The sequence below is a fragment of the Chironomus tepperi genome, unplaced genomic scaffold (assembly GCF_022539635.2).
Source record: "Chironomus tepperi strain 1889 unplaced genomic scaffold, CSIRO-AGI_Ctep_v1 contig_365, whole genome shotgun sequence".
Taxonomy (NCBI): domain Eukaryota; kingdom Metazoa; phylum Arthropoda; class Insecta; order Diptera; family Chironomidae; genus Chironomus; species Chironomus tepperi.
In genome coordinates this window covers 52,938-75,510 of record NW_027226487.1, presented here as the reverse complement: position 1 = coordinate 75,510, position 22,573 = coordinate 52,938, and the positions used below count along the sequence as shown (strand labels likewise).

General features: G+C 33.5%; 1 protein-coding gene across 1 annotated transcript in view; it reads right to left on the bottom strand.

The window, feature by feature from the left end:
• Nucleotides 1-22,573, bottom strand: part of Scp2 (Sarcoplasmic calcium-binding protein 2) — a 45,751-nt gene that overhangs the window by 8,144 nt on the left and 15,034 nt on the right. The window contains exons 2-4 of the mRNA XM_070646984.1: nucleotides 5,039-5,122; nucleotides 3,904-3,956; nucleotides 1,497-1,616 (exon numbers count right to left, since the gene is read on the bottom strand). Coding sequence (XP_070503085.1) covers nucleotides 1,497-1,616; nucleotides 3,904-3,956; nucleotides 5,039-5,096 — 231 coding nt within the window. The 5' untranslated portion in view covers nucleotides 5,097-5,122. The remainder of the gene's footprint in view (nucleotides 1-1,496; nucleotides 1,617-3,903; nucleotides 3,957-5,038; nucleotides 5,123-22,573) is intronic.

The following is a 22,573-nucleotide window of genomic DNA, read 5'->3' as shown; positions in this document are numbered from 1 at the left end:
GAGTTTTGACTCTAAATCACCGACAATCCACACCCTCTGCTTCAATATGCCCCTTTAAGCCATTAATAAGGTATTCAAGAAAGAAGGAGGGTTTGCTTTGCAAGTTGACTCCCCTACCTTTCCCGTGCGTGGTATGTGCCCACTCATCCCCTTCAATACACCCCTGTAAGGCATCCAGTCAGGAAAAAAGCTTATTAATTTTCCTTTGTCGTGAATTGAATTTTATTTTTGTACTTTTTTTATATGCATGAGCAAAAAAATATATTTGATTATATACATGCATGAAAAGAAGAAACTAAAAAAACTTTTTTTAAGCATGTTCGTTACGTATGTGGACTCAATAAATTTACTCATACCATCTAGCATGCTCCTGCCACCTCTACTCCATTTTTCATCTCCTTTTATTTTAGTTTCACATGTATTATAACATATATCCATGTTAATGCCCGGCAGGCAATAAAAAATCAATATAAAGGGTAACTTTACATGAGGCCATTGAGGTGAACGAAGCGTTTAGAACAAGGGTAGAAATGCTTTATGGTTGAAAATTTTTCACTGACAAGAATAATTTTTTTGCTAAGGTGGGGGTTAATTGTGTAAATTTACCACAATTGCACATTCATTTTACAAAAATATTACTCTTTTATGCTGTATGTGTAGCATTTTAATATATAAAACAATGTAACAAGCAATTCTACATCATGTTTATGTGTCCCTTAGGTAAGTTTTAATTTTTTTTATGGATATCTTATTGGACTTGTTGGAATTATGTGATGATTTGTTGATGGGTAAGACTTTAGGTGACCTGGATTAAGATAGCTTGACCTAGATATTGTTGCTTTAAGAGTATAGGGATTTTTAGAGTATTTGTAGCAATATCTGCAGATGACTATGTCGACACTAGAGCGACATGAGTCTGGCTCCAGGGTGAGTCTGATGAGTCGTGAGTCTGACCTCTAGGCGACGTGAGTCTGACACTACAGTGACGTGAGTCTGACACTAGAGTGACGTGAGTCTGACACTAGAGCGACGGGATTCTGACCAGGGTGGATGAGTCTGACCCTTACCGACCTAAGGACGGCATGAGTCTGACCCTAGAGCGACATGAGTCTGACCTTAGGGCGACATGAGTCTGACCCCAGATGACTTGATTGTAACTCTAGGTCTAGATTAACGACGTGAGTCTAGGTTCAAGTCTTTGATTAAGTTTGAAAATTGTCACATTGCATCACGAAAAAAATCCAATTAAGAGATATTCCACATAAGGGATGAATAAGCTTTATAAACACAACCGTACAGACTACAATTTAACGATTCCTCGTATGAGCTCCATAAAAACAGCTCTTTGTTCCGTCCAGTTACGAAAATTAATCCGACGAGAATTCTGATACTTTTCAACAACAACAGTGTATACAGCGAATAACAAGAATTTTTTTTATTGTGGTCGTCTCAATGACATTAACAACACACAGTAAAAACACAGTAGTGTAACTAACCTGTCCATCATTATCCTTATCAGCCTTTGACCGTAAACCCTCCCAGATTTTAAACATAACTTCATGGGTTTCAGTATTTTTTTCACTACCAGCAGGCCATCCTCGAAGGTCACAGATTTTCTAAATTAAAAAAAGAGAAAAAAATTTCATTAATATAAAAACAAACAAAAGCACAATGTATATTTAATGTCCAAAAATGAAGAGATTGGAGAACAGCACAAAAAAAAGGTCAAAAGTACAATAATGAGTAAAATAAGGCATATACCGGCAATAAAATATGAAATTTTATATCCTAAAACACACATTCTCATTAATTTTTCAATTGTTTCGCATGTTTGTGGACATAATTTTAAAGTTTATCTTTTTTTGTGCTCTACATAAATTAATTCATTCATTGTGTTTCATTATTAAGGAAGTTGCAGGGATGTAGACAGGGGTTTTATGAAGGATTTCCTCTTTCTGAGTGGTTTATGAAGTTGTTTTTCCCCTTGGGTAGTGCTTTAAGTCCCCTCCCTCCGCTTTGGGTGGTTCTTTGAAGCCTCCTGCCCGGGTTAGCTCTTTGAAGCTTAATTTCGCCCTGGGGTAATTTTTTTAAAGTTGCACACCCCTTCTTGGATAGATTTTTGAAGCCACTTATCCCTGGGTAGTGTTCAAGCCCCTCCGCCATTCGGAAATTTTTTGAACCCCCACTCCCACCCTGGGTAGCTTTTTTTGAAGCCTCACCTCCTCCCCGGATAATTTTTTTAAGCCCAAACCCCCTTCCGGGTAGTTTTTTGAAGCTTCCTCCCCCTAAGAAGTTCTTTGCAGCCTCCTTTACCCGCGGTAGCTCTTTGAAGTCCCGACCCCTCTCCGGGGTAGTATTTGAAGCCTCACACCTTTCCCCTGAAGTTTTGGAAGAGTATGCCTAAACCACCCTTCATACCCCCCTTGTCAAATGACATTCAACAGTCGGATTAATGAGAACAGAGGAAATGAAAGCAAAACAAAACTTTCTTTTTTTCGTTTGGGATTGAAACTTTATTGTTTTTGGAAAATTCAGCAAAAGATTTTTCGTAAGACAAAAGAAAACATTTCTTTAATCAGGAACGGTGAATTAATTTTAGGTTTGTTGTTTCTAATTTTATATCTCTTGTTTTTCGTTTGTAGCATAAATAATGGATATTGTCTTACTAAAAGTGGGTGTGTAATTAGGCTAGAATGTATCTGATTGCTGTGAAAACAATTAATGTGTGGGCTTTTAAGTGGCTTGAGTTTTGTGGGATTTTTTTCTTCAGCCTTTTCTTGGATTTCAATTTGGAATGAAAAGTGTTTTGGAATTTTGCTGTTTTATTTAATATTCTTGAGAGGTTTAAGGTGTAGAAAAGGTTAAAAAAGGGTTCATAGATCGGTGAAGACTCAAAAGAGTTAGATTTGGTATAATTCGGTCCGATGCTAGAGTAAAATCGGTTAAAAAAACTCGAGTGGACAGTAACTTGCCATTTACTAGTTATAAAGTGTATTTATCATTCAGGATGATTGCATACACTTTGAAAGGAAATTTTATGCATGGCGTAGATCCCAAACTCTTTCTTGTAGAAGATTTTAAGAGTATGTACTCGAACAGCACAACGAGTACGCTATGTCGCACGTGTTGACTGAAAGACCCGCAAAGTTGCTCTAATCGTAACGTGACGACTGATTCAAACCCATTTAAATGGCGAATACTTGAGTTTTTTGGTCTGTGTCGGTCAGGATAGTTCCTGTCAGAATTGGTTTTGGAAGTTCTCCGGGAGCCTCCCAACTTTGATTTTCTTCTAAATGTGTTAGTTTGAAATCTGACTAGAAGCTTTTCTGTAGCACTAACTGTGCACACCTCTTTATATTATTTATACCTATCAGATATCCCATTATAATGACACTAAATCACAACATTAAAAACCACATCATCCACCATTTAAAACTCTAAATCTTCAACTTATCTACAAAAACACCCCCAAAATGTCTTTAAAGCCTTCACAAAAACGTTTCCGTTGTCTTGAAAAATTGTTAAAAAATTCACAAAGTTCATCTTTTGTTTGGCTCTAGATAAGATAATAAATGCCGTATATCCCCTTGGAGCTTATAAATATTTTCTTCATTCCAGCCTTTACCGAAAATAACAATTCTTTCATTCACAGCCCTCAAAAACGAAATGAGAGCACAAAAAAATTGTTATTTTTATTATCACAGCATGCATAAAATAAAGAAATTTCAGTAAAATGCACTTTCGATCATAAAAACCATCCAATCCACCCCCAAAATGTCGTACATTATCTTCATTTTCATCTACAAAATCTTAAATAACTTAAAGCTGTTCTCAATGTTCTTCTTTTTTTGGTTCTGTAATATATTTCCAGTCGTAACGACTGTTGATGCTTTTTCTACTCACCTGAATTGCTATCTCGAAATCCTTTTTGTCGATTTCGCCACTATTATTTATGTCTGTGAATGGTAAAAAAAGAGGAAAAATAAGAAGAAAATATGAAAAGAGATGGCAAAGTAGCATTAAGGAGTTGAATTCTTTTAGCATTAAATAACTAATGACTTTCTTCCACAATATATGAGCATATGAACATTTGTTTGAGAACAATGAATGAAATAGAGACGAGAAGAAGGACGTGATGCAAGGTTTGGATTTGTTGAAAATTTGAAATATGGATTGGCTTAGGATTTGAAAAGGTTTTGATGAATTTTTGAAGATTCAGAGCTTATATTAGGTTTAATTTGGAATTTAATCGGAAAATTTGGAAGTTCTAGTCTTTTTTTGGTATTTTTGTTACTGTCAATTCGTTAAAAGACCTCAAATTTCGCATTTTGTTGAATTTCTAAAGGAACTTTAACCAATTCTCAAGAGCCAAAAAAAAGGCGTGTGGGAGGTTTGACACCCATGCCGTCGGATGAAGCTGGTTTCATCGCCGGATTTCGCCTGCCAATTGCCCAGTTCACGCTAAATGGTCCAGTTAGACTGATTTACAATAGAGCCCAAAGAGCTCGAAATCCGAGTCGACTTCGAACTCTACTTTAAATTATGACGAAACAAGACCTGGACATCAGTAGAATAGGCACATCCGAAATTGCTGACAAAATTGAGTATGCTCAATTAGATTTTTTTATGTATACTCATAAGGACATTCATTAAAGTGCGACTTCAAATCCATAGAAATGATCTATAACATCTCTATTGACCCCATCTGCTATCCGATAACCTTATTATCTCATAATCTTCCTTAAACTATATTAAAGCTTGATTAAAGTCAGAACACAATCTATCTTTCAATATTAGCTTTCCAAAGGCTTCCTTTAACCATACCTTGAAGTCATAAAAGTCTTAAAAATAAAAATAACATTTCATCCTCATGCACATTGGTATTAATTCATTCTCGTATCCATTTCTCCTCTTCTTTGTATATTTTATGCTCATATGAATAAATACGTATATACATGTAGGTATCCGTACAGCACAAGCTTTACTGATAGGATATCATATAATGAATTAATTTTTGAAATAAGAATTTGTATCTTACCAAAGAATACGCTGAAGACGTATAGGAGCTTCTTTTTTCTGAATGCTGAAATGGACATTGTTTCCTCTTTTTTATGTCTTTCTTCTGTGAATAGAGAGAAGATGCTGTATTTAATGAATAGAAATAACACTAAAAATAAGATTAAGTTGAAGGTAAAAAATAAGAGAGAAATTGAAAAAGTATTTGTGGTAAAGTTCAGGTTATCCTTTGTGTTGTCTGTGAAGTTGGAACGATGAAGGATGGGGAAGGGCTGGGAGTTAACCCAAATTCCACCTTTTTGGTTGAAATTCTTCAATTTTTTAGGGTTTTTTGGTGAAAAATTTAAAAAAAACCTTCAAATTTCCTTCGAACTACCATTTCACCCATGAGTCGAGGCTGCTTGATGTCGGAATGGTTTCGTACTTCGGTACCTAATTATTGTGATACCGACCAAACCCCTCCCTTCCTCCTTCTACTTGCACACACCCCTGTTGTGAATCTTCAACTCTTTAAAGATCTCAAACCGACCAAAAAAACCATCTCATGCAGAACTTCACTTGAAAATTAACTTATACTTAATGCAGCACACAAAACCAAAATTTTTTTTTCACATTTCAATTCATTTTCATCAATGCAGTCAAGTCTTCTTCATAAGCTTCAATCTAGCAAAAAAATAATTTCATTTTTCCCAAAAGTGAAACTAACAAGAAATTATAGGAGCTGAAAATGTTGTCAATTATTGTATTTCCCAGTACGAATGTCAAAATTAATGCTAAACTAAAAGTTTTTCTTTTTTTTGTACGTCTACAACCTCAATTTTAGTTTCGTTTCATTAAGAAACTTTTTTTTTTGGTGTCTTTTTTATGGCTGGATGTAATTAATGACACAGTTTTTTGGTGACAAAAGGAAGAAAATTGAGTTTCTTTTTGGATGCAAAAGGATGGTTAAGTGTTTAAAGGTTTTGAAGAGAATTTAGTGACTAAGTTAGATGTATTAAGTGATTTTTTGCATTTTGGCATATTAGAGTACAAGTCATAGAGGCCAAATGCACGTTACTGATAAAGAATTCTCAATCCTGGTATCAAAATGTTGTGAATCTCGGGATTTCGTACACTACAATCTCAGAATTGCAAAACCCAATTGATCTGAGGTAAGGTCGTTGTGTTCAAACTGTTGACCACTCGACCTAGACCTGAACTCTGGAACATTCTATTCTACAAGCACGTGAGTTTGGTTCCTAACAGAAAAGACGATCGACAATCAGTTCTTAAAGTGACTTAAAGTACTGTCAATATGATTGAGCTCTGTACAGTGCATCGTGCGCATTTAGTCGTTTATCTATTCCAGTGTTATCTAAACTAGATATCACGACACTCTGGATGTGGCATTGAACAGGAACTTTATGAATCCGGACTTCAAAATCAGTTTTCAATGTGGCGAAGTCCACAGTTTCCAGTGTAGGCGACTCTTCATTAAAGCCCTGTCAATTCTGATTTACTTAAGTAGTGTGAACAGTAGTTTAGACAGCAGTGCTACCCTACATACATTCCATTCTATCCTCCATGACCCACTTAACTATCACAAATATTTCCATCCATAAACATACATTAAACTCTCTATAAAGTCAGTCATCCGCACTTTAATATCGTCCCTTTCAAAAATATCACATTTTACACCATGAATTCAACAAAAAACCATCAAGTCATCCTGCATAGAACTTGCATAGACCATTCCATGATACATGTAATTGAATATGAGATTATTCTACATTTGAGCTTAAGTGCTACATAACTTCATGCATGTAATGCCATGAAAAGAAAGTCATCAATAATTTATGAACCTTCAAAAAAGGCACAATATAGGCGTTCATATAAATAGCAGACATAAAGTTTTAGCACTGAATAGCCGAAAATATTATTGGAAAAACATATTCGTGTGGAAGTTACAGCCATACTGAGTAAAGTAAAACTTTTTCAAGACTTCATAGACTTCGCAAACTGACATGGGTTAGAAAAATAAAGTAAAAATGAACTAGTTAGGCTCCATTGAGAGAATGAAGTCTTATTATAACTTTATTCATGGGAATATTTTCATAATAAAAAAGTTTTTGTAAGAAAAGAATGAAAACGATAAAATACTTGGTCTTGGCCAACTTTTAAGAATGTCGAGTAAAAGAGCTTTAATGCCATGATCATGGAATTAAATGTTAAAGACGATTACGTTGATGTAAATAGCAGATTTTCTTGTGGTTGGGTAAAAATGATGATAATCTAATGAGCTTATTGAATTTAAGGAACTTGTTGATGAGATGCTGTGATTTTGAGGTGAAATTCAGGTGTAATCGGGGTTTTAAGGGAACGTTTGCAATTATGACAGTTTATTCTCAATGGATTCTCAAATCTTTGCACTGCATGACGCAGGGTATATCAATGCAACGTACTAAACCACAATTTGTAAGTCGCGAATCACACAAACCGAGTTAAAGTGACCAAAACAGCAAAAGAAGCACCTGAATTCAACTAAACATTCCCTGAATAGAACCGAGGAACTTTGAGTCTAATGTTCGACTTCCTAAACGTGGCAATGGGCCCCCGTGCGCCCCAGACATGAAATTAAGAAGTAAGTAAGTAAGTTCGACTTCCTACCCAACTTTTCCATTACCGCTTGTTCGCTGTATGTCGATTGCATCTAAAATTCATTGCGACTTCTTGCTTTGATTCGAAATAACCTTGGTGCATCCTCAGAACTGAAGATTACTCCAAAATCTTAAGTAGCTTCACATAATAATATTTCTAGTGCCTAAAAGCTTCAATTTCTAGCTCCACAAGCCATAAATTCCCATCAGATACCATCTTTAGCTGCCTAACTGTCATAGTATGTCCAAAAAGTCTTAATCTTTATGCCATACTACACCATCAACCCCTAACAACTTGAAATTTGTCAACTTATCAGCTCACGTAATATCAAATAAATTCCAGTGCCACATTTATCTCAGCAACAGAAAAAAAAGAATAAACACCTCAATAAATTCCATTCTAACATCAACAAAAATAAGCTATATCCATTCATCAATACAATGTACAATATTATTTGTGAGTGTGTACACGACACAGCTGAAAGAAGATTAATATATATTTATTATTCCATCACATTAATTTCACACTTTCTTGCTTCTCTCCACTCGAGTTTTCCTCCTAAATAATTCATTTATTGTTTGCAGAGTATCGATATTTTTTTATTATTATGTATGTTGGAGGATTATGAGGGAAAGTGATGAGATTCTGGATTTTGCTTTGTCTGGATGGGTGGGGATTATATTGAGAGTTTGAATGGAAATTATGTTAAAATGTTGAAATCAGCATTGAGAGTATGCAGGGCCTTGTGTCAAATTATTTTTTAGGTCATCTTCTTGAATATTTTTCAGTTTTATTATAGACAACTCTAGCTTGCAAGTATGCTTTCTCGATACCGAGACCAGAACCGAGAAATCCCAAAAACCTTCCGGGATTGGGATTTCTTTCCCGAAATTCCGGTCCCGGAAGATTTTCGGAACTTCCCGGTTCCGGTTATGGTATCGAGAAAGCATACCTGCAAGAAAGGCCCGAGTGAAAAGCACACGACGTCAAAATAGCGAAAAATCCAAGACCAGGCCAGCATGAATATGACTTGAGGCTGTAATTTAATCGAATCTTACCCCAGGTCAGAGTCACACTCGCCTGGTGCAATATTCTTCTCGTTATTTCGACTCAGTATGCCATCTGGGTTGGGTATTAGGTATAATTGAGTATTAGATTTGTAGACAATTACAACCTAACTTTAACCATGCATATCCCAGCATCCATAGTCAGATGAGTTGATTGGAGAGAGGTAGGTGGAGATTGGGGGTGGCGCATGGTGCATGGTGGGGATGGAGCACAGAGTATGTGCATGGTGGTGGTGGTGCACGGTGTGAGTGCATGGTGGGAGTATGTAACGCTAAACCAGAGGTTGGGTTATGATTCCTATCTGGAGAAAACACTAGCAAATTGAAGATTCTCCGACTTTTCTCCTGGCTACCTGTCTACACAGCCTACATACCCTATTCATCATCTGTCTACCAATCCCAAGCACCCAAAAATTCACACAAACTCTTTTCACCTCCATTTATTATATCAAGCATTATCCCTCATGTATCGCAATTCACGCAGTATTTTCTGCGCCATTTAAAGACATCCGCACATTTTTATGACACGAGAAGAAAAAAATTCATAATTTAATATATGTACACAATATTATTATTGAGACTTTTGCTCTCGTTATTCTTATTATGATGACATTAATAAATCTTTAAGTAAATATTATTATAGCCATGGCATATTTTATTGATGCATTTCCTACGTTTATGTTCCTTATATTAGATAACATAAATTCACACAATTCATGCTTTAATGGATGACATGAAAGGAATCTTTTGTTATTTTCGTCCTTATAAGATTGTGAATGTGTGATATAAAGCTATAAAAAAATGTGCAACGGAAGCACAAGATTACCATCATCCGTGTCCACATCACTCCTCATAATTTTTCAATTCATTTAGAAATGAGGGGCTATTCATGGATATAATGGACATTTCTCACACCTTGATTTCCTTTCATTTATGTGAAGCTTTTAGTGCTATGAATTTTTATGGTTTCTTACTTTTTTTGAAAAGGACTTGAGGGTGGATTCTGTGATTTTATTATGTCTTAAACACTTATGAACGTTTAGGGCTGTAGAAAATATATTAATTTTGTGAGAATAAATTTATTATCAAATTTAACGGTTGAAAAATATTTGAAAATTCTTTTGAAATTGTATAATGTTCAAAAATCAGTTTAAATGACTTATTCGAATTTTTAAAATTTAAACAGTCAAAAAATTTGAAAATTTATCAAAAATTGAAAATAGTTCAAAAACAGTTAAATGAGCTTTGATTTAAAGCTTTTAAATTTTAACGGTCAAAAAATATTTGAAAATTCATCAAAAATTGCATTAAGCTCGAAATTCAGTTAACAAACAATTATATACGATTTTTAAATTTTAACGGTCAAAAAATATTTGAAAATTTTAATTTAATTTTTTAACAAATTTTTTCATCCCAAACCCCAACCCTGCAGCTATAAACTTAATCCCCAGCTATTCTTGCACTTAACAATGACAAATACGAGTAGCACTATAAAATAAGCAGTATAAAAAAGTGAAATTGCAATAAAAATAAAACTTATCTTTCTCGTTGTCCAAGCATTATTGAAAATAAAAATAATAACTTTTATGATAATGCTTGCAATTTATCAAAAGTCATGACAAATATAATAAAAATTGAGTTTCAAATTAGAAACTTTTCACTGTGGTTTGGGGAATAAGTTTAACGTTATGAATTTTTTTTAAATGTGAAAATAAATTTTAATGAAATTTTTTTATTTTTTGGTGTGAATTGTGGGAATTCTTTTTAAATGTTTCAATTTTCAAATTTTTCAATTTTTTTAATTTTCAATTTTATTTTAAATTTTTCAAATCTGATTCAATTTTTCATTTTCTTTAAACTCTTTTTCAAATTTTTCCATTGTTTTTTTAAATTTGCCAAACTTTTTAATTTTTTTTAAATTTTTCAAGTTTTAAAAATTTTCAAACTTTTGAAAATTTTTCAAGTTTTGTTTGAATTTTTGAAAATTTTCAAATTTTTAAAATTATTTCAAACTTTTCAAATTTCTTTAAAATTTTAAATATTTTTTTTTTTAAATTTTATGACAAAAAATTTAAATATTTTTCATCACAATTCACAATTTCACATTTTTTCACGACTTTCCAATTACCGGAATATGAAATATCAAAATCAATGAAAACAATAAATTCTTGAGTCTTTTGTTCCTGCTGAATTATTCATTGTCGTCTATTCTGATTGCAAAAAAATTCACGTACATTCTTTTTACAATACAATGCTTTGAATTGTAGCTTTTTATGAATTCTGACATTCGTTTTGAATGCATTTTTTATCAATTTTTAGTCGAATTGTATTGCATACTGATGGCTTTTATTGTGAGTTATTGTTGCGACGGTATGATCAGTTTTGAATTGTAGCTGAATAGGTCAGCTGGATGGGAATTTTTTAATGCTTTTGGCATAAATGTAGTTTGATTGGGGATTGATGAAAAGGTTGTGAGCTGAACAAAATGTCGTTTTAGAATTGGAGGGGGTAATTTGAAGATTCAGAGCGGTTTAGAAGGTAATTAGAGGACTGTGGCTAATCCATTACATTTTTACTATTTTTATTCATGCATATTTTGCATTTTTTGAACATTTAAGTTCAATAATTGAACCTCAAGTTCAACAATTGACCCTTAAGCTCAGTAATTGAACTTTTAAGTTCAATAATTGAACCTAAAGTTGAACAATTCGACCTTTCAGTTCAATAATTGAACCATTAAGCTCAATAATTGATCTTCAGGTTCAATATTTGAACTTTTCACTCAATAATTGATCCTTAAGTTCAGCAATTGAACCTAAAATTCAATAATTCAAAATTTAGTTCAATAATTGTACCTAAAGCTCAGCAATTGATCTTTTAAGCTCAAAAACTAACTTCATTTCAACAATCATTAATAAAAACATCACAATTTCCATCTCTTCCTTCCACATCACTCAACTCCCAAAAGCTTTCAAAAGTAACTAAAATACCAATTTATTCTCATTTCCACTCAACTGCACACTCTATAATAAATTTGCACTATTTTTTTTTCGAATTCCATCAAATTCTACACTGAAATTTTAATGCTGCAACTCACGACTCTTGACTGATGTCCTTCCATTAACTAAAAGCTTTTTTATTTCATAAATAATGAAGACGCTTTTCAAAAAACTAGTGTAAAATAATAAACAACTGAGATTTTTCATTTTTACTGCAAATGGAATGATTCCAATTTTTTTTTCAGTGAATTGCATGCTGAGTCTCATGATTTGAATTCATTTTTCTCATGAAATACTTTTTTGTTTTGTTTGTCATGATAGCTTCGCTCTTTTTGTGTGTTCTGTGTGTTTTATTGCACTTTTTTGTACTTTTTGAGTGGATAGAAAGTTTGTGATTAGATGAAGTTTATAAGAAAAAGAACAAGATTACTTTTAGTTAAAAAGGAGTTAAGGATAGAGCAGTGATGGGCAACATTTTAGTTCTCACGGCAACCTTTAGTGGTCAATGACTAAAACCGCACACGGCATACGATTCATGGCACTACCAAAGATTTTTGGCGACACATTATTGGGTCGTATCACACAGGTTAGCAGCCACTGGGATAGAGAAAGGTTTGAGGTGTGGGAAAATACTCAAGGTGTTGTAAAATGGAGCTGAATTTGAAGACAAATGAAGAAAGCTACGGTATGGAGTTTTTAAAGCACTTTTTTTCTTATATCAAATAGAACCCGCAACGCTTTACGATTCACTGTGGATCTTACTTAATTACTTCGCTGGCCGTTCAGATCAAGTGTGCTTTATGGCCTTCCCCAGATTACTGTGGATCAATAGGGACTAATCGTCATCAAATGGAACCCGGGCTTATCTACCTTTGTATTCTTGAGGAGGGTAGAGAGTGGGGAGGGGGTTTGTTGATTTTTGACTCCCAAAACCTCCAAAAAATTAAGTTTTGTCCAAAGGGAGAGGGGTGAGGTGGGAAGGTTAGAGACCATTTAACTCTCTGGTTGAAGATCATTTAACGTCCTGATTGGAGGTCATTTAACCATCTGGTTGATTTAATTCCTTGGCTGGATGTTAAATGACCTCTAACCTTCCAAACCCCTGTCCAAACCCTTTCTCAGTATGTTCCTATTTGTACCCTTTTTTCACCAAGATAAAAAAATTCTAACCCTAAAATCTCCTCAACAAACCCAACAATTTTTCACTTCCAAAACATCAAATATCTCTCAGCATGACCAAGAAATGAGTATAAACTTTTGAAAAAGCTAATCCCGTGCATGCCGTCAATACGAAAAATAAACTTTTTTAAACTCACATCTCTAAAAACTTTTCAAAACATCAAGAAAATGTTTTTCAAAAAAAACTTTTTTCTTTTATTAAATTCTGTCATGAATTTTTTAATTTCTTTTTCTTTTGTTTTCGACATTAAAGTTTCATTGCGCTTCAAAACTTGTTTCACAACACGAAACTCATCTCTCAACCTTTACATCAGCCACAATTGTGTCAGAAAAAAACTTGAGGAAAATTTTCTCAGCCTTTTTTCACATGATAATATTTTCATTCATTTTTCATACACAAAATTATGCTTTTTTTTTGGTTTTTGTGTGTATTTGTGCGTGTAAAAGTTGATAGAGATGTACGAAAATGGGAAGAAAGGAAAATGGAGGAAAAAAGTGAGAAGAAACTTATGTTTGTTGAATTTAACAGCAATAAATATTCTTTCTGTCACTATGGTTTTATATCCATTTTTTTTATGTGCTTGATAAACCACTTTGTTTTCTTTTTAAGGATAGTTATGTGTGGTGAACGAGAATGTGAACTTTTGTAGACAGTTTTTGATGATGACTTGTTGGACTGATGATGACGAATGGGATGTGAAATTGAGATGGAATGGTTTTTAGATGTGAAGTTTTGGGTTTTTTTAAGTTTGAAAATTAGGGGAAAATTTGTAATTTTTTTTTTTTAAAAGAAAATTTTTCAAATTTTTTGAAAATTTTCTATATTTTTAAAATTGTTTTACAAGATTCTAAAAAAAATTCACATTTTTTTTTGAATTTTTAAAGATTTCAAATTTTTTTCTGAAAATTAAGCAAAAATTAAAATTTTTACAATTAACTTGATTTTTTTAAAATTTAAAATTTTGAAGATTTTTTCCAATTTTTTTTTAAAAAATTTAACAATTTGTTTTGAAATTTTCGACAATTTTGTCTGAAAAATTTTGCTTTTCTTTTTTTAAAATTTTACAATTTTTTTAAAATTTTTCAGTTTTGTAAAAAAAATTAAAAATTTGAAAAGAATCAAAAGTTTTGTGAAATTTAAGTTTTTTTAAAAATTTTGTCAACTTATTTCAGAAATTTAAAGAATTTGGACGATTTTTTTTTGAAACTTTTTGAAAATTTAAAAAAAAACTTTTTTGAAAATTTGAATTTTTTTTCGATATTTCGGCAAATTTATAAAATTTAATCATAAATTTTTAAGATTTTTGTCAAAATTTTTCATTCTTTTTTGAAAAATTTGCAATCTTTAAAAGCTTTTTTAAATTTTTAGAATTTTTTTTGGAAATATTTTAAAATTTTTCAAAAATTCTCAGCAAATTTCAGTCAATCCATTAAAAATGCAATTTACCCAATTTCCTCCAAAAACTGCGCTTCATCCATTTCCCAACTCCACCATCCACCAAACCTTCCCATCCACTCTTCTTTTTTTCCCTTTTGTTCTTTCCATTATTCTTTCCCATTTCGCTATCATCATAAAGAACAATAAAACGTTTGTCATTATGAGAGGTGTACAATGAATCAAGAAGAACGAAACAGAGAATGTGAAAAATTGTTTATCTACGTATTTTGTGACATTATTTATGTGCGGTAATGTATCATTTCTTTTCATCATAACTAAATTAAAAGATAAGGCAGACTAAAGAAGAAAAAAGCTGTTGTTGATGAAGGTCGAGATTAAAATAACTGCAAATTTGCATTTTTAGTGTAGATTATCAATTCGTGTGCTGCCTGAATAGTGCAAATCGGTTAATTAATCGAAAATGGAGCGACCCAGGTCGACGTGACTCTGACTTGTGTGTCAGATTCGGTCTCTGGTGTCTTTGGTTTGACTCTGAGATGGTGTGCCGGAAATAAAGCGAATCTGGCACCAAGCCAGATAATTCTGGCTCTACTAGTGGCAGATGATTATGAATCGCATTGTGCCAGATGAATCTGGCTTCCATTGTGCCAGATAGATCTGGCTTACATTGTGCCAGATGAATCTGGCTCCCACTGTGCCAGATAGATCTGGCTTATATTTTGGCATATGATTCTGGCTCCCATTGTGCCAGATTGTACATCGATTAGCCGACATGTGCTATTCGGTATAATTGTTTGTAGAGTGGAATATGATGAATGAATATGGATGCTTAAGTGAGTGATGGGTTAACACAAAAGTATGTGTTGAGACAGAAAAGATGTCATTGAGGTTAGAACGTTGATAAATGCTGCATTGTGATGGATAAAGAGTTTTGTCGAGGTTGAAGTTGTGTTTGATGTCAAGATGAACTAATAGTTTTAAAAGAGGACATTGGATGTTGATGACGTTTGAAGATACAATATTTTGCTGTAAGGATGTAGTCAGGAAGGTCAGAGATGTTCTATACTGTACAACTCTTACCGAGAAATGTCTTGGAGGTGAAGGGAGTGGGTGAAATTGTCTAAATAGCATTTTGTGATTCCAAAAGCTTCTCGAATCACCAACTCAACTTGAACTTAACTTTTTATATGAGAAAATGCCATCTGGACTTTTGAAAAATCATTTTCAATGTTGTCGATAACAGCTGCAACTTCCCAAGCCATCATATTCAATAAAATTGTGAGAAACATAGCAATTATTGCGTTTTTGTTATCAATTGACATTGACAGGTGCAACTTCAAAGGAGTTCATTATTTAATAAATGGAACTAGAAATTGCCAGTCACAGTTGCTTTAACGACAGTCCATAAAACTCCCTCATTTAAAAAAACTAGGCGGAATTTTCAACATTTTTTTAATCACAGCTTTCATTTAATCGTAATAAAAATTCCCATTATTCCTCATTTTATTCAGCACAGAACTATAATTAGATATAAAAATATTCAGTATGCAATTTTGAGTCATAAAATTTTCATTCACGACCGTTCCACAATCCCATAAATTCAACTTTACAAAGCTAATGCCAAAAAACGAGATATAAATTGCATCTATGCTGCAACTAATGCATTATTACAAGATACACAAAAGGAAAGAAGGAAAGCTTAGCACCGCACATGACAATACTTTGTAGTCAAGATGATAACAAAGCAAGTTGAGCTCTGTGGGATGTCACGAGGATTATGGAAACCTCATGAAGCAAATGGTGCATAAAACAATGGAAGGTAGGATGGGGATATTGCATATACAGTAAGTTCTGAAGGAAATGGAACTGTTGTACACTTGGATTGAGATAGTTTCTTCCGCGGACGTGTAATATAAGCGCGAGGGCTACTCCAGGGCGGCACAATGCGAAGGTAGTCCACGACGTAACTCTATTGGCGGAATTTGGTACACCTGGTATACCTCTTATGGTATGGCCCAGTTGAGGGCAACCTGTGTGCCGCAACACTCTAGTGTTACGTCAAATATCTCTGAAAATGCCATGAATCGCATGCCATGTGTGGTTTTGATAATTGCTTACCACCAAGGTGTGCCACAAAATACAAAAGATTCCCCATCACTGATTTAGACAGCATCAACGAGATAACAATTTTAATCATGAACATAAAGTCATTCTTCGTTTTTTTCCATGAGCTAGAAAATTGAATTAGTTTTTAAGGCGTGTAATGAACACCGAGACACTGTTGCTGAATGTTCAAAATGGCTTTTTGTTGTTATAAAGTCACAATTTTTAAACTTTACAAAACAATTTGATTAATGTCGTTTAATGACAGTATGCTGTTATATTCACTCACTGAGATTTTTACTTCCATAAAGTGAAAATTGTGAATTTTCTTTGCCATTTTTTCTTGGAATATAATCCGAGTGGAAAGGGGGGATAATGCGGTAAATGCTGCAGAGGTGATTTGTGTTTGGAATGGAATTTCCACTCGGGACATTTCAAGCCTTGAGGTTCGGTTGAGTGAAATTTTATACCAACACATTTACGCATCCGAACAAAAAAAATAACTGAATTTTTATGATTGATGACAAAGTTTTTGTTGTTGTATTTCCCATCAACAATTTGTGAGATTTTTTCCGCTTCTGCCTTTTTCAATTCACGACGCACATAAACATATATGTGAAAGGGATTTCTTATTTCCTTCCTTTTTTTACTTTTTTATATGTAATTTAATTCTTTTATATTCGTCATCTTCCGCACCTTTCCTTTTTACTTTTTTTGTGACTCTTGATGTTGTTGATGTTTAGCGGAAATTTCGGATGTGTAAGAAGTAAGAAAATTTGTCTTGGGATCTTCTTTGATGCTTTTTTTTGTGGTTAGAGGGAGGTTGCCTTTGAAAATGAGTATTGATGTTTTAGAATGATGATTTTTTGGTTGAAAAGAAGCTGTAGATGTTGTGTGATAGTAATCTGGGTGACTTAAATGAAAAAAGCTTCGCTAAGGCATAAAGGTGACACATGAAAGCTACATGGAGAAATTTGGATGCCACATGAAGCTCACATGGATGTCTTATGAAGCCTTCATGGATGCCACATGAAGCCTTCATGGATGCCACATGAAGCCTTCATGGATGCCACATGAAGCCTTCATGGATGCCACATGAAGCCTTCATGGATGCCACATGAAGCCTACATGGTTGCCACATGAAGCCTACATGGTTACCACATGAAGCCTACATGGATGCCACATGAAGCCTACATGGTTACCACATGAAGCCTACATGGATGCCACATGAAGCCTACATGGATGCCACATGAAGCCTACATGGACGCCACGTGAAGCCCACATGGATGTCACATGACGCCCATATGAATACCGCATTAAGTCCACATGGATGCTACATGAAGCCCACATGGATGTCACATGAAGTTCACATGGATGCCTCATGAAGCCCACATGGATACCACATGAAGCCCACATGGATGTCACATGAAATCCACAAGAATGCCACATGAAGTTCACAGTTAATTATCATTATTTCCATTTCATGCAGTATCATCAACTCCAATTCATGAAATCAGTTCATTAACATTTTTAAATTTACGACTCAAAAGAATATGTTCTATGTGTGTCATATCTACAGATCATTTGATTGAATTTAAAAAAGGCGTTATTGCCTCTCATTCATAAAAGAAAATTTTCTCTGTCAAAATTTCTTCTTCTTTCATGTCAAATGGCATTAAAAGCTTCATTCACGACGAAGAAATTTTTACGCTTTTTGAATAAGAAGAAGGCAAAGGTATCACAAAAAGGGATGCGAAATCAGCATAAATTTTTTGTAGAACATAAAATCGACAAAAATATTATCAAACAAGGATGTGCTAACAAGAATAAATTTAGAGATTTCACATGCACAAAGGAGATAATCTCAAAAAGGTGTTAATTCCCCTCGGGATTTTAGTCAGTCTCAATAATTAAAAGCAAACAGCATCAAAAAATGCCTGCAAGTATATTTAGGTTAGGTCTTGTTTATTATTATTTATTTTTGAACTCTTTATTTCCAGAAAAAAATGGAACAAGATGCTCTAAAATTGAATTTTATTGCTAATGGAAGGGATTCTGCTTTTTAATTTGTTAAGGAACTATACTAAGCAGATGAGAATCTCGAAGAAAAAATTGGAGAATTTTACACCTCGTTGCTTTATTTCTGTTTCTTGTTAATGCTTTCGGGGATGTTAGTGCGCTTGTTTTATTCTCATGTCTGCAAGATTATAAAGATTTTGTGGACTTTTGGAGTTCTTTTTTATTCGTTCAATTTATTTTTTAGTCTTTAAGAATGGCTTTAAGGTTTATTTTAGATATTTAAGGGATTTTGGTATGTTTTCGATTTTATATGACGTTTACGGCTTCATAAAACGTCCATAGTTTACGATAATTAACCGTTCCAGTTCACTTACTACGTAGCGACTAAGTCGACTCGGATTTCGTATGAAAATCTCGTAACAGAGCTTGAAGTCGACTCCGGTGTTGTATGAAGTCAAATCGACTTTAAGGCAGTGACGAATTCATAAATTTTTAATTTTTTTAAAATTTTTGTCTAAATAAACCCTGGAAAATTGAGGAATTTTGATTAATTAAGTGATAGTGGAGTTGAAGGCTGGATGTAGGGGCGTTCACCACCAATCTCAACCTCTCCCCTATCTGTATGTGCTCCTGCTATTCCAAAAACCCCTATAATAATACACTCCTGCTTCTAGTTGTCCTATACCTCTTGGACATCTCAAGCAAACAACATCTAAGTCCTAAATAACACCAAGGTTGACTAAACACCAATAATTGTCCACAATGATTGATGCAAATCTTTCCGATTTAAATAATTTTTCCTTTTTCACTCTCATTTCACTATAAAATGCCTGAATATAAAAGCTCTATCAATCATAATTTATGTGTCAAAGACAGACTTAATTTTTCAATGTCTGTCGTCACTTTTAGTGATGAAATTTGATTATCTGACTTGATATCGCTTTCAATTGTTGACAGTTATGATGTTTCGAGTGTTTTTAATATTCTTCGTGATTTTTTTAATGTTGTTTAGCTTTTTAAGATTTGATTGAGGGTGATTTAGGAGATTGAGTGGCTAACGACTAGTTCTGGTGACAGAATAATTGGATATTCAATTTCTTATTCAAAATTTGCATCAAATTCCTCAATAAAATTCTAATTCTGTCCCAACCATCACACAAATCCTCAAAATTTATTCCTAAATTGTCTTCTCAAGCATACTCCACTCATGCATGCACACATAAAGTATTTACACTATAATCCTGATGAATTTATATCCAACAATATCATCCATGCAAAATACTCAATAATTCCAACTAATGTCATCATCATGAGAGCTAGAAAGGTTCTGTTCATTGTTTACTGATACAATATTTAAACAATGCTTGCAGCAGTAGCTGCAAAGGGCGGTTTTTAGTTTATTTTGGTTTAGTCTGTTTACCGAACGGCTTTTGTGGGTGATTCACTATTGTGAGGGATTATCATCAAATTTATATTGAAAGAAATGTTGTGAAATATGCAAAGAGTTGGTTATGGATGGCATGATTGGATGTGATGTTAAATTAAGGATTGGAGATGGAAATGAACATTGGAATCGACTGGGTATGGAGTTTATAACGTTAAGCATACGACTAGAGAGGGGTGTATTGAGGAGAGGGTTATGAGGCAGCGGGGTTGGCTTAATGGTCAACCCTCCTGGTTGCGTCCCAGCTACCACACATCTAGCAAGTTTCTGCTACACACAAATCAACAAAATTCATGAAAATCTCTCAAAAAACTTCAAATTCTCCTTTCAAGTAACCCAATACATTTTCCAATATTTTCCCAGGTCTTCAAGTTCCAATTTCACTCTCTTAATCCTAACGAGCTTCACAACAACAACAATTATTTATAACCCCCATCATGCAAAATGGATATCGATTACTCATCCTCATTTAGCATCACCGCATTACAAAATGTAATTAAATTAAGCAGAAGAAAGAATGGATCAATCATTCGATATGTTCTAGATGAAATCAATTTTTTTAAGAGAAAATCCGATTTATTCATTAAAAAATTGTACGTTGTGAGATTTATTTTCTACAGCAGGATGGATTTTACTGTACAGATGCAATTTGTGAAGGAGAATAATGAAAATGAGCTATAATTAGTTGATGAGAAAATGGAATTAAAACAGTGAAAGGGACGGAAGCTATGAAGAGCTTTTATTATAAAATAATTTTCTTTCATTATCATTATGATGGGAAGTTGTAGTGATTATTGGAGCATCAAGAGTCATTGGGGGAATTTTAACGGTGTCTGCAGATTCCATAAAATTTATATAGAGGAGCTTTTGTTTAATTTTTAGTGGAATTTGGCGCCTTCGTCAAGGAAGTGAGAAAAAATTAACAATTGGGACTTGAAATCACAATTGGGATTTGAACCAACATCTAACGATTTCCAGTCGCATGATCCTACCACTGAGCTATCAAGGGCTATTCGTCTATATGACAAAGTGCCATACATGAACTATTCATTTTATATGAATTATACATCTGTCCTTACTACTGCGGATTCCCAATGATACATCGTTAATTGGTCATTATAAGAATTCCATTCCTATACTATCACCTGCCAGAGTTGCAAAATAGACATCTGTGACTGACAAAAACCCTACTAATTCTCGATAATTTGTATGGTTTTGAAAGAAATATCATGTTAATTATCAAGAATTTGTACGGTTTTGCCAGTCGCAAGTGCTTGTTTTCCAATTCTGTCACCAGCTTCTATAGATTGCATATCGGGTTAATGCATTAAAAATTCTGTCTCATATTCCTGCTACTTTTTGAAATTCAAATTGCCTCAAATCCAACAAATATTCAAATGACTGAACACAAATCAATTCAATGAATAAATTCTAGCTGAACAAACTTCCTACTTAATTAATAGACAAATTTAAACTTTTTTCAAGTTTTTACGAAGAATTTTTTTTCATCCTTAAAATAAACTTTTTCATTGCTGATTCCGTTCATGCCCTTCCTTATATTTTCCTTTAACAAACATGCTCTTATATTAAGAGAAAATTTGATTTACACCAAACTCAATATTTACTATAACATTTCAACCAGAGTTGGAAAACAGGCACTTGTGACAGGCAAAAATGGTTCAATTTCATAATAATTTGTATGGTTTTGTAAGAAAAACCAAACAAATTCTTACAAAACCATACAAATTATCAAGAATTTGTACGGTTTTTGCCTGTCGCAGGTGCCTGTTTTGCAACTCTGATTCCAACTTAATAAAATTGAAGACATCAAGAGCTAGAGCAAATTATTCTTGCACATGATTCACTTAAATAAAACTTCATACCATAGCATAAGCATCAATATTATACGTTCTATGTTAGTGTCACAAATGTGAAAATTTATCTCATACGGAAGAGAAAAAAAAATTTCTCGATTTCTCAATTTCTCGTGCATATGCCATAAATTCCATTCATTGAACAGAGTCAGACATAAGTTTTGATTCTAATAAAGTCAATTTTTTCTTTATTGAATATGAATACGAATTGATGTCGAATTGAGCATAATTATGAGATAGAACTTCCTCGTCGCTTTTTATCTGAATATGATGGAGAGTCACTAAATGGCATAAGAAGCAAGCGAAAGATCTTATAGACATAAAATTTGAATATTTATTCCCTAAATTCATACAATTATGTTGGGATGATAAAAAAAGGGAAAATTTCGGGGCTTATTCAGTTTAAAATTATCATTTTGGTATTTTATTCTCATTTTCTTGGAAGATAAAGCAAGTAAGGAAGACTTTTGAGTCACAAAGTTGATACGATCAATAAAAGTAGTATCAAATATAGGCGAATTGTGTCAATAGAAGAGTTAAGCAGCATGGGTGAATGGTTAGACAACGACAGGAAATCAGTTAGTCTTTTTGTGAGGAAGAAGGTTCAATCCCATCAGAAGCCGGATTTTCATTACTTCAAAAAGTTTATTAATATTATGATAATTTGCACAATTTTAGCGACTATATGCGTTTATAAAGCCTTGAAACGTCGAAAGAAAACCCTAGCAAATTAGAATGTTGGATATGGTTTTGATTAAAATGGTCTATAAGCCCTAATGAGTAATAGGTGTTTCAAATTTAATAAGAAGAGCCATTCAATCCTAGTTTTAAGGACG